The sequence below is a fragment of the Arvicanthis niloticus genome, chromosome 29 (genome assembly GCF_011762505.2).
Source record: "Arvicanthis niloticus isolate mArvNil1 chromosome 29, mArvNil1.pat.X, whole genome shotgun sequence".
NCBI classification, from domain to species: Eukaryota; Metazoa; Chordata; class Mammalia; order Rodentia; family Muridae; genus Arvicanthis; species Arvicanthis niloticus.
In genome coordinates, this window is record NC_133437.1 from 21342817 (window position 1) to 21355424 (window position 12608).

Consider the following 12608-nt stretch of genomic DNA (forward strand, 5'->3'; position numbering starts at 1 on the left):
CTGGTACACAAGTCCAGTGAGTTAATGTGCTGATGAAGTTAATGTGTTGATGTAAGGAGCCGTGCTGGCCTGTAGAAAGCTTCCACATTAGTACCTTTAAGAGGACTGGGAACAGGATGGGGAAAGGCTACAGTTAGAGGTCTGGATAGCTTACTCATTTGACTCAGGGACTTCCTTGAGACTGATTACAGTATCATCCTTCCTCAGAAAAATGCACCTGATGGACAAAATTTGTCAATTTCAGGAAATTTCAAACTTTCCAAGTTTTTTTAATGAATGCCAATTTAAAAACATTTCTTTAAGAATACCATTTCTGTGAAGAAGTTTAAGTTTCTACTGTAGATTGATGGTATTTTTCAGCTAGACACAAAAAAAGGCGAGAGAGGCTGAAGCAACAGTTGGAGAGAATATTTGCTTATCCTCAGGAGATTCCTTGGTTTTATGACCTTGAAGATACACTTTTTAAGGAGAGAGTTTGTACAGTGAAGATGTTTGCAAATATGACAGTACTTGAAAGAGAACCCATTTTTAGTTTTAGTTTCAAAGATTTATTGGTAAGCCCCTATTAAGTATTTTAGTCAGTGATGGAAGAGGGGGTGTAGAAATGTTTCTTCCTGGGCCTGGATAACTCTGGGAAAGAAAAGGTGCATGATCTCTTTGGGAGGATCCTGCCTGATCTGTGCAGGCAGCTGGGCCTTCTCTAATACCTCTTTTAACTTGCAGGCAGTGGTATAAGGGAGACTTGTGTGCACTGGCATTTAAAGTGCTACATGACAAACAGCGAGGAGCCCTGGTTTTCCTGCGCATTTACTCGGGTACACTGACACCCCAGTTGGCTGTCCATAACATTAATAGAAACTGCACGTAAGGAGAAGTTTTGGCTATTTTTTATTTTCTGCACTCATTTATTTAAAAATACTTTACTAATACAGATGATGGGTTTTATAGGGAGAGAATGAGCCGTCTGCTTTTGCCATTTGCTGACCAACATGTAGAAATCCCTTCCCTGGCTGCTGGAAACATTGCTTTGACAGTTGGGCTTAAACAAGTGAGTGACCACATGGGTTCCATAGCATATCATGTAAATGTAATTTTTAAATACTTTATAATAGCAAAAAAATCACAAATCAACTATATGTCTATTATATGAATATGATGGCATATTTATCAGTATAGTTGAATGTCATGAATTTACTAGAAAGAAAAATAGATTCCAGAAGCCCACAGTCAGGATGGATATTGTCAAAGAGCATTCAATTCCAAGTAAAGTCTAAAGTTTATTTACAATCTTTTATTTTATTTTTATTCCCATGGAATCTTTGACTATTTGTGTGTGTGTGTGTTTGTGTGTGTATGTGTGAAATAGAGAGAGAGACAGAGGAGAGGGAGAGGAAGCAAATCCTCTTTGGAAGGGGGTGGGGGTGTCAGGAAGAGAGATGCTCTGATTCTGTTTCTCTGTCACTAAGTTTCCCAGGCTTCTCTTGAGCTTACTGGCTGGGCCTGGCTGGTCAAAGTCCTCTACCATGCTTGCTGAGTGTTCACCTATTTGGATCATGGCAGAAAGTTTGATCCAACTTTACAACTGGTCAGGAAGTGACGAAAGGTTTTTTGCTCAGGAGGGCTCTTTAGGACCAGGGTTTGGGTTTCTTTTGTTCCCAGTTCTGTTCTCAGCCCACAGTTAGTTCATCGGTGCCTGCACAAAAGAGGCATGACATAGACATTTATAGGGTCAGTGGAAGGAAATACTTGGTGCCAAGTTGGGTTTGAGTGAGTTAAAGCTGAGGACTTTTTTAAATTTGGCTTATTCAAATGTTGTTTTCCATTAAACTTTGGCATACCTGATGTTGGGATAAAATTGTTACATTAACATTTTAGCTCTTCATGATTAAGCACAGGTTTCAGAAATGTTTAGGAGAAAACATCCATGGTCTGAATTTTGTACCTGCAGTACTTTTAAGACCAGGTTTCTCTGTGTAGCCCTGGTTGTCCTGGAACTCTGTAGACTAGGCTGGCCTCAAACTCAGAGGCCCACCTGCCTCTGCCTCCTGGGTGCTGGGATTAAAGATGTGCGCCACCATACCTGGCTGTACCTGGCTGTCCTAATCTGTCTCCTCTGTCTTCCTAATGGTAGTCCCTGCTCCTTGTGCATATTTGAAGGAGCACTGCAGTCATCTGGAGAGCTGTCTACAGAGGAAAACCAGCAGAGCCTTGAGCTGAGCAGAGCATAAGTGAATTGCAGTTTCGGAGTTTACAGACAGTCTGTACCGCTTATGGGTGTCTCTCATGTTCATTTAAATATTACTTTGTTTCCATGGAGCCTTTATATAATGTCAGGGTGTGTCTGTGGTTTTCATAAATGGATATTCAAGTTAATAGAGAATTTTCTGTAAAATATTAAATTTTTAACTTGTATTAAATAAAGTGTTTGTGTGTATGCATGTGTGTGTGTGTTTGTGTGTAAGAGTATTTTTCTGTCACTAATATGTTAAAACATTTGTGAGCTTTTACTTTGCTATAATGGGAAATTCAAGAAGATAAATTTTTAGGCAGAGATATATTTTTAGGCAGATATACTTTTGCTAATAAATTTTGTTGTGTATTATATGTTTCATTATTTATTAGAATTTATCATGATGACAGTTTAGATTAGAGTTCTTATACAAGTTAAATGAGCCTTATATAAAGGTGTAAGATTTGTGAATTACTTCTCTTTAGTTTGAGTGAAGAGCATGCTACACTAGTGTTTGTCTTGTGGAAGACAAACACTAGTTTGGGTGGAAGATGAGTGCTAGCCAGGAACCTGGCCTGTTTGCTTTCAGACTGCCACAGGAGACACCATAGTCTCGTCCAAGTCCAGCGCACTAGCTGCAGCTCGCAGAGCCAGACGAGGAGAACGAAAGCACGGAAAGAACAGTGAAGCAGAAAGTCTGCTGTTGGCTGGGGTGGAGATCCCGGAGCCTGTCTTCTTCTGCACCATAGAACCCCCATCAGTGGCTAAGCAGCCAGGTACAAGCAGTGTTGGTTTTTCAGTTCATTGGTGTTTGTAGCCTGTGGGGAGTCGTTTCAGTGAGTCCTCAAAAGACTTCCTGTGTGATGGAATTAAATTTTATTTGTGTTTACTGGTCAGCATTTCTTGTGCTTGGTCTGGGTTTTAATTTAAGTTGCTTTGTCTGTTTTGTTGTTGTTGTTGTTGTTGTTGTTTGGGTTGTGATTTTTCGAGTTAGGGTTTCTCTGTGTAGCCTTGGCTGTCCTGGAGCTCACTTTATAGATCAGGCTGGCCTCGAACTCAGATGCTCCTCTGCATCTCTATGCCTCTTCATCTCAATTCAAAGTATGTCCCACCACTGCCCAGCCTTGTAATGATTTTTATGAAATTCCTGCTCTGCCCTCCTGATGTGTTAGATTAATTAGGACATGATTTGAAACTAGTTCACTTTCTTACATCTACAATATGAACCAGTTCTGATTTCCTGACGATGTTTTACCTGGTTTTCGTTCTGTTTTCTCATCTTTCACCTTGTCTTGCTTACATTACAATGGCTCCCCTGAACTCTAGGTATGAGCTCAAGTATCAGTACTTTATGAGGCTCTCAGTGAGTTCTCTTATGAACACCACCTAAAGACAAACGTTCTAGTGTCCTTTATCCCCTTATAAACAACTTGGATGCAGAAATTATGGGAGATCAAGAGTAACCTTTATTTCCTCTCCATATCTCCTAAGATGTAGTGAGAGAAATATCTGGCCAGGTGGGGTTATAGTTCACCTACCCAGCTAGAGTGCACATGAAAGAAATTGAAGTGCAGATGTAAGACCCCAAGTAATGAAAGAAACTGGGCTTTTTCTTGTCCAGTTGCTGAAGGAATAGCATTTAGTAGAAGGCAAATGTAGCAGGGGCTGGAGCAATGGCTCAGTTACGAGCACTTGTTCTTTTAGTGGCCCTGAGTTTGATTCCCAGCACCACACAGCTGCTTACAATTGCCAGTAGGTCTAGTTCCAAGAGGTCTAATGCTCTCTTCTGGTGCCCTCAGTACCAGCCAGTAATATTGTGCATAATATATATGTATATACATATACACAGCTCTCATATATAATCTTCTTTTTAAATGTAGCAAAATCCCAAACCTGAAAGCATGAAATTTGAACATTTTTCATTTCAAGCATTTCAGATAATGGATGTCATACTATATTGTCATTTAAGCATGAAGTAATATAAAAAGTATTGATGCGATCTAGAGAGGTGACGCAGTAGTTAAGAGCACACTCTGCTCTTGCAGAGGTCTGGGATGAGTTCTCAGCACCTAGTGCTGGATCATGGTGACTAGCAACATCTGTAACTCCATTTCCAGAGAATGTGGATGCCGACATACATACAAGCAGTCAAAGTACTCAGACACATAAATCTTTGTAGAGTACTGTTTTTTTATGAAGTCTTTGAAATCTGGGGTGCATTTTGCAGTTAGGGCACCTGTTAATTCAGACCAGTAACACGTAGAAACGGACATCACAGCTCTAGAAAGCTTGGTTTATATACCCGAGAAACAATTGAATGAATATAGTTGATAAAGATTAACTCATTAATCTGTAGTTCAGCTCTTTTCTTCAACCGCACTTTCATTGTCTTACTCCATGTAGCATATTAAACACAAGTGATTCATCTTTATTTCTCCTATGGTTGAACTGGCCATAGGGTAATCTCCTCATTGTAGCCAGTGTTTCTGACGGCATAATGATTTTTTTGGTCAGCTCCTAGATTTGTCTTTATGCAATAAAACCAGGTGAGGTTACTGTCTCTATAAAGCCCTTCAGTTGCTTCCCAGTGTAAAGCCAAACCTCTCAACATGGCCTGTCAGAGAGTGCATGCTCTCTGGATTGTCTTACCTTGATTTAACCTCTGCAGAGCATTTACTGGCTCTTTGAAATTTTCTTGTTTTTAATCAATGTACCTACTTGTTAATCTATACTGCCGACTTGAAACTTATTGTTGTCACCTAGAAGTGAAATGAGGATAACAGGTATTGTTTAATCACTCAGATTTGGAGCATGCCTTGGAACGCCTTCAGCGGGAGGATCCCAGTTTGAAAGTGAAGCTCGATCCTGACTCTGGACAAGTGCGTATATTATGGCCTAGTCCTGGGAAGGAGAGGAGCCGTCCATACAACATTGATTAGTGTATGCCTTGAAAGAAAAAAGCATTGATTCATAATAGAAGCTTCTTTTCATGTATGTTGTCATTCTAAATAAACATTCTCTTCAGTTCCCTAAAATAATTACATTTCACATCTACTGCTGGCTCCCCATCAGTTTGGACTTTCCACAACACAGGCTTCTGTGAAGTTTGAAATATGGTTCAACTCTTATGTCTCTTATACTGATGCTTACAAAAGCAGCATACTAAAGGAGGTCAGAAACCAGTGTCTGTTGTACACATGTTCAAACTAGCCTAGGGTGTCACTGCCTACAACATTTAGAAAACATCTATGTAGTTGAGAGAGGGTTTAGAGGGAGGTTATTTACCCCATTCTTAAGGCATTATCTTCAGCCATAGTATCAAACAGCTGTCTGCTTCTTCATTCAGAAAAGAGTTTTAGCTGGATGGTGCTGGTGCTTGTCTTTAGTCCCAGCACTTTGGAGGAAAAGCAGGTGGGTCTCTGAGTTCTAGAGCAGCCTGGTCTACAAAATGAGTTCCAGGACAGCCAGAGCTACATAGTGAGACTATGTCTCAAAAATATCACCACCACCACCCCCCCCCAAAAAAAAAAAAAAAAGAAAAGGGGTTTAGCCAGGTTTGGAGTGTCTCGTGCCTGTGATATAATAGTAATGAGTAATATGAGGTAATATGATTGCTACAAGTTTGATGTGAAGTTGGATGGCACACAAGTGAAACCCCATCAAAAATCAAACCAGAGGAGCTGGAGAGATGGCTCAGTGGTTAAGAGCACTGACTGCTCTTCTAGAGGTCCTGAGTTCAATTCCCAGCAACCACATGGTGGCTCACAACCACTTGCAACTCCAGTGCCCTCTTAAGGCTTTTTAGGCACCAGGCATGCCAGTGGGGCACAGACATAGATGCAGACTAAATACCAATACACATAAAATGTTAAAAAAAACCAGTCCCAGTGAGATGCCTCAGTGCATAAAGGCACTGGCTGCACAGGACTAAAACCTGGATTCCATCCTGGAATCTAAATAAGTTGTCCTCTGACCTCTACACATGCCTTTCCCCTACATCATACACAAACATAGCACACATACAATAATAATAAATAATAAGCCAACTGCATACAGAGAAAGGAGAGAAAAGGCGTAATCCAGAAGGTGCAAGCATTGATTGTACTTCTGTTGCTTCGGCCAGATATGGTATGGGGCTAGGAAGTGTATGTGATCCTAACTTAATACCACTTACTCAGCTGCTCATCAGACTGTCATAAACAGAGACAGTGCCCAAAAGTTCACTGCATGTGATTTATTATTCTAGTCAGAAAAGTCAGAAGTAGTATTTTCATGTAGGAGCCTCAGAAAAATTTCAAAAGAAACTCAGTTGTAATTAATAGAAAATTACTTAAATATGTGAACATTCGTTCCTTTTTATCATGCTTTGCATTAATTTATTCCTATATATAGTATTTTGTTTTGTTTTTCCTTTTTACTATCAGACTGTCCTGTGTGGTATGGGGGAGTTACATATTGAGATTATTCATGACCGTATCAAGAGGGAGTATGGCCTAGAGACCTATCTAGGGCCTCTGCAGGTGGCATACCGGGAAACCATCTTAAACTCAGCTCGCGCTACAGGTAAAAAATAAAACATTTTGGATGTTCTGGGTTTGTTTAGTGTTTAGCTGTGTAAACAGAGGTCACAGTTTCTAGTGTCTCCCATGGTTTTACTGTGTGTATTTAAATATATATATATGAGCACAGGAGGCCTGGTACCACTGTTGGTACCATTTGCAACAGACAGATGTGTTTTCTGGTGGCCATGGGACAGTGACATAGATGGTTTGTTCCAGCCTTTACCACTGAAATGGGTAATAAGAATTTGAAGTCAATGAATTATATTTAGTATATGAAGTGTGTGAGCAATTCTGCTATTTAATGCAGTGTTCTTATCCTGATAGCATTCTAGAGGAAGTGCAGTTTTTAATGTTAATGTCCTGAATGTATGTGCTTAGGTTTTCTATATTTGGTTCCCTTAAGCAAAATAACAATGATCACTATTCACCTGAAGGTGAAGAACTATCATGAACAGGTTGTGACGTAATGTAGGTCAGAAATGTTGAGGATATCTAAATTGCCTTTTTGAAAACTTGTTGAGTCTAGTTGACATTTGACTGAAACTTGCAAAGTTAACCAAATATAACTGCAGTGACACAGAAACTGTGCTACTGGTCTATGCACCTGCAACAGTGAACATTGGAGGTGAATGTGAGTAATGCCCTCTTAGTGCTCCAGCTGGTCAGAACAGCTGGGGGGTCTGCTGTCCTCTCTCTCAGTGCTGGAGGCCACTTCATCATGGAAAGAGGTGACCTGGGAGTTTTCTCTGCACAGGCAGGAGGCAGGAAACATGTCTGGGCATGGCATCGAGGGGAACACCAGACTTCATAATTACAAGTTTCTAATGCAGAGCTTTAAGCTGAAATCCACAGAAGCAGTTGGTGTGAGAAACTCTAAAAAGGATTTAATGTTTAATTTAATGTCATAAATCGGTTTTTCTTCTGAAGTTCTGAAAGAAGCAGAGGACTCTAGAGAGATGTATTTCAACTTATGCCTCAAGGGCATCCCACAGTAAGGTACTATACAAATAAATGCTTTTTAAAAGGAAACAAAGGTCCCAAGATTACAGGAACCAGCTTGCCAGCTTGAAAAATATGCTCACTGTCAAATATGGAGTCATTAGACATCCAGAGAGAGGATGAAGTACAGTAAATGCACACTAAGTATGATGTGAAATTATCATTCATATGTGTGGTCTCGCGTATTTATATGAGACCAGGGCTGGGATGGGAGCACAGCCTCAGGGAAAGCAAATGACAAAAGTAAACAGATGTGCAGAGGACACACGCAGTGAGGACACTGAAGACAGCAGATGTGCACACAGTGAGGACACTGAAGACAGCAGATGTGCACACAGTGAGGACACTGAAGACAGCAGATGTGCACGCAGTGAGGACACTGAAGACAGCAGATGCATGCCCTGTGCACATCTGCTGTCTTCAGTGTCCTCAAGGCACGTCCTGTGAAATGCTTTATTAGTTTTTTGGAGAGGAGGGGAAGAAACAGTGAATATTGCTGAAAGAATAAAGGAAATTTAAGTTTGGAAATTGGCAGAGGAACAAGTTTTATAGTTTTTATTATCAGCTTTTTGTGCTCTCTAGATGTTTTACAATTTGAATGTTACCTTTTTTCCAAGGTCTCATCATTTATTCAGTACTCTTAAAGACTTAGTTTTGAGTAGACTCAGATGCAGGCAGTCTCAGTGAGGGCAGTCTACATCCTGAGGCAGTCTGTTCCTGGCATCTTTCTTTGGCTTCCTTCATTTTCTTGGCCAAAAGTTGAGTATTGTGTGCAGACATCTCTTTATTTTTCATGCATTTCAATGTGTTTGTCCTCAGATACCCTCGATAGGGTGCTAGGAGACAAGCGGCATTTTGTGAGAGCGGAGCTAGAAGTCCGGCCAGCGGAAGAGCCATGTGCCATGGCCATGATCGAGTACGCTGACTGTGTGGGTGAAGACCTGCTGCAGGCCTCTCGGGAGGCCATTGAAAGTGCTGTCCACAGCGCATGCCTCCAGGGTGAGGGATGCACAGTTCTGTCTCCCGTTGACTGTTTAATTTCTCCTTTGTCCCCTCATGCTGGAGTTTGAGCCAGGATCTTGGGCATACCATAGTGCAGTCTGCCTTGATGTTACACTCCTCGCCTCCCAGTTAGTCCATGTGTTGCTGACATGTCAGTGTTCTCTGTGTTTGCACTTCAGTTGAGTTCTTGTTGCATTACTCTTTGTTATTGTACTGCATACATTGTTGTGCTTTATTTCCTTCTCTCAGGACCCTTGCTTGGATCCCCAGTCCAGGACGTGGCAATGACGTTACACTCACTTATGATTCACCCTGGCACCTCCACAACGATGGTCACTGCCTGCATCTCACGATGTATACAGAAGGTATGGAACACTCCTCATGCTTTTGTGTTAAGTGTGCACTGAGTCCAGCACCACAAATCCACAGGCAGCTGTGCCACAGAGCTTGACCTTATCGCCATGGGGCCATCCAGATGGCTCAGTGGGTAAAGGTACTTATCACCAAGGATCATTCTGAGTTTAACCCTCAGGAACTGTATCATAAAGAGACCTTCTGACTTCAGAGGTTGTCCTCTGACCTCCACATATATACTGTGGTGCTCATGAGCACACGCCACACACAGATGTCATTTAAAACTTTTAAACTAGCTCTTGGATGGTGAATCTTTGATTTCTTAAACTAAATTTTCATTTGAAAAATTTTAGAAATTGCTGCTCAGACAGATTAAATAAAACATTCTGATTTTAGCAAAAGAAATATGTTTTCCCGTTTCCAAACATATAGCAGCAATTAGCTACAAGCCTGGTTGAGGAGAGGGGAATATCTATATGTATTAGATAATTTATATCTTATGTGCATTGGTGTTTGCCTACATGTATGTTTGTATGAGGGTGTCAGAAGCTCTAGAACTGGAGTTGCATGTATGGAGTTGCATGCATAGCAACATGTGTGAGTTGCTATGTAGGTGCTGGAAATTGTATTCTTCCCAGGTCCTGTGGAAGAATACCCAATGCTCTTAACTGATAAGCCATCTTTCCAGCCCCCATGCCTGGTGGATTTAAATAGATCTGAGGTCAGCTTGACTTTGGGCTTTAATGTAAATGACAGTGGAAATCTAATATTAATTTTCAATTTCTTTTTAAAGATCATTTTATGTATGTGAGTACTCTATGTTTACGTATACCTGCACGCCAGAAGAGGGCATTAGATCCCATTATAGATGGTTGTGATCCACCATGTGGTTGCTGGGAATTGAACTCAAGACCTCTGGAAGAGCAGACAGTGCTCTTAACTGCTGAGCCATCTCTCTTAATTTCAAATTTTTGAATTTATTCGAATAAAATTGCTTTTATTAAAAAAACCAGCTAGGGCTATACAGAGAAACCCTGTCTCGGAAAACCAAAACCAAAACCAATCAGTCCCATTGAACAACAGATTTAGGCCAAGCATCTTCTCTCTCAAAGTATCAAGCATATGATCACTTGAGTTGTCCTTGAGTGTCACGGCCTTCTGCTTCCTGCCTCAGTGACTCACCAGAGCTGATCAACTCCTATGCTTGTTTCCCAGTGTGGGAGTGCCCTAGCCTGGTGCTGGAGAGTAAAGTGATGTCGTCATGGTGAAACTTGCAAGCACTAGTTAAGATTTGAACTGTGTTCTGGGAACAATGAAGAATAAATTTTTGAACAGTGAAGTATAGTCAGAGCACAGAAGCAATTGGCATACAAAAGACATTCTAGGACATACAGGAAATAGATTAGGTCTGAATCAAGATACCAGCAAGCAACAGACATAAAAATACTGCTGTTTGTTGGAAAAAAAGATATTAGAGAAGTATATATGAGAGAACTACTAATGCCATCAGCAAATAAGAAAGGCCAGGGAAGTGCTTGGAAAAGAAAATGCTGAGCTAGGCGTGTGGCACACTGGGGAGCTGCAGAGTATCCGTCCACACGCTGCCCCACAGCAAGTCAGTGGAGGACAGACTGCAGTCCTCAGAGATGGGCTGGAACTGCTGTTGAAGCCACACAGAATCTTGTTTTAAAACTCTGCAGTGAGGTACTGTTCAGAAGACTGTAAAAAGGATGGAGGGCAGTTCTGGAAGTCCAGTCCCTAATGGTAGCATTTTTCTCTTATATTTACCTTTTCCCACATGATTATTTTATCTTGAAAACATTTCGGCTTCCTTATGTGGCCTGTGAGGTCTGAGATTATAAACTGTAATACAAGAAAGGGTTTGCTTATAGACAGTTGTCTTGACTATTGGCTTTGCTGGCTTTTTAAAGTGCTGTCCTATGCTGTTCTTTCTATTACAAGTGTTAACTTCTTGGCTCCTTATACAGTGTTAAAGCCAGTGAGCTTCTTAGAGCCCTCCGCTCAGGAATATAGGATTACTTCAGTCTTTCTATAGCTTCCTGTACCGAAAGAGACATTTGTTCAGCTTACGAAATCTCTTTAGGCCCTGAAGAAAGCTGACAAGCAGGTGCTGGAACCTCTGATGAGTCTTGAGGTCACAGTGAGTAGAGAGTACCTCAGCCCTGTCCTGGCAGATTTGGCACAAAGAAGAGGGAACATTCAGGAAATTCAGACTCGCCAAGACAACAAAGTTGTTCTAGGATTTGTTCCTTTAGCAGAAATTATGGTAAGTTATTTGCGTTTGAAATGTACATATTGTGTACTCTAGGAGATGCAGTGTGAGGGGAACTAGGTGCTCACCAACACCTGTGGGCATCTGCCTTGGGGTTAGAGAATGCACGCCAAGGTGTCAACTACCATGGATGGCAGAACTTTGGCCTTCAGTGGTGGTTGAGAACTAGGGTACACTGCATTTCAGGCAGGTTACTTCCAGCCATAGGACCACAGAGATAAAGGTACACTGTACCAAAATGTGGTCAGTCTGTTAACTGTCTTCCCCATGTCCATCCATTTTTTTCCTTTTCTGCTAAAGTTTGGGGCTAGCATCATTCTCTTCCCCAACCAGGGGCTTGTACACCTAGGATAGGCATGAGGGGTACATACAGTCGAGGAGGAAGGACAGAGTCACCTGCCAGATTCCTGGGCCTCAGAATGCATGCACTGCTCACCTTCCCTGTGTTGTTTTCACCACAGTATTTCCCTTTTCTTTCTTTTTGAAAACCTCTCAGCTGGGCGGTGGTGATGCATGCCTTTAATCCCAGCACTTGGGAGGCAGAGGCAGACGGATTTCTGAGTTCGAGGCCAGCCTGGTCTACAGAGTGAGTTCCAGGACAGCCAGGGCTATACTGAGAAACCCTGTCTTGAAAAACAAAAAACAACAACAACAACAAAAAAAAAAACCTCTCCCTGGAGGCAGTGGTACCACCACCCTCTCTTCTGTGATCTAAAGATAGTCCACAAGATAAGAAATGTAAGGCTTAAATTAAGTGCAGTAACAAACTGAATGTTTTTTCATTAGGGATATTCAACTGTGCTTCGAACCCTGACATCAGGCTCAGCTACTTTTGCCTTAGAACTTTCTACTTATCAAGCCATGAGTCCTCAAGACCAAAGTACTCTACTCACCCAGAGGAGTGGTTTGGCCCATGTGCTGTAGTTCCTTGGAAATGGAGATTGCTGGCTTTATTCTCAGTAAGAGTGCTGTCCTATTAACTGGCTGGTAAACTGCTGCTTTGAGTGTGGGAAGAACTTGACAAAACACGGCAGAATGGCCTGGGAGCTGCTGTTCTAATACTGTTGAATGTACTTTGCTATAATGTACCACAGCTGGGGCCTGGGTGTCTCTTACTTCTCTGATGCTGTGTCAGGGCAGCTTAGAACTGTCACTACAGCAGAGTGTA

The 12608-nt window shown here is 41.6% G+C and overlaps 1 protein-coding gene across 9 annotated transcripts in view; it reads left to right on the forward strand.

Annotated features, from left to right (window-relative positions):
• Window positions 1–12608, forward strand: part of Gfm2 (GTP dependent ribosome recycling factor mitochondrial 2) — a 36565-nt gene that overhangs the window by 23405 nt on the left and 552 nt on the right. For all 9 annotated transcript variants that reach the window (XM_076927227.1, XM_076927228.1, XM_076927229.1 and 6 more), the window contains 9 exons: window positions 724–864; window positions 949–1048; window positions 2820–3006; window positions 5033–5109; window positions 6655–6793; window positions 8611–8790; window positions 9043–9158; window positions 11252–11434; window positions 12227–12399. In XM_076927227.1, the coding sequence (XP_076783342.1) occupies window positions 724–864; window positions 949–1048; window positions 2820–3006; window positions 5033–5109; window positions 6655–6793; window positions 8611–8790; window positions 9043–9158; window positions 11252–11434; window positions 12227–12364 (1261 nt within the window). In that variant the 3' untranslated portion in view covers window positions 12365–12399. The remainder of the gene's footprint in view (window positions 1–723; window positions 865–948; window positions 1049–2819; window positions 3007–5032; window positions 5110–6654; window positions 6794–8610; window positions 8791–9042; window positions 9159–11251; window positions 11435–12226; window positions 12400–12608) is intronic.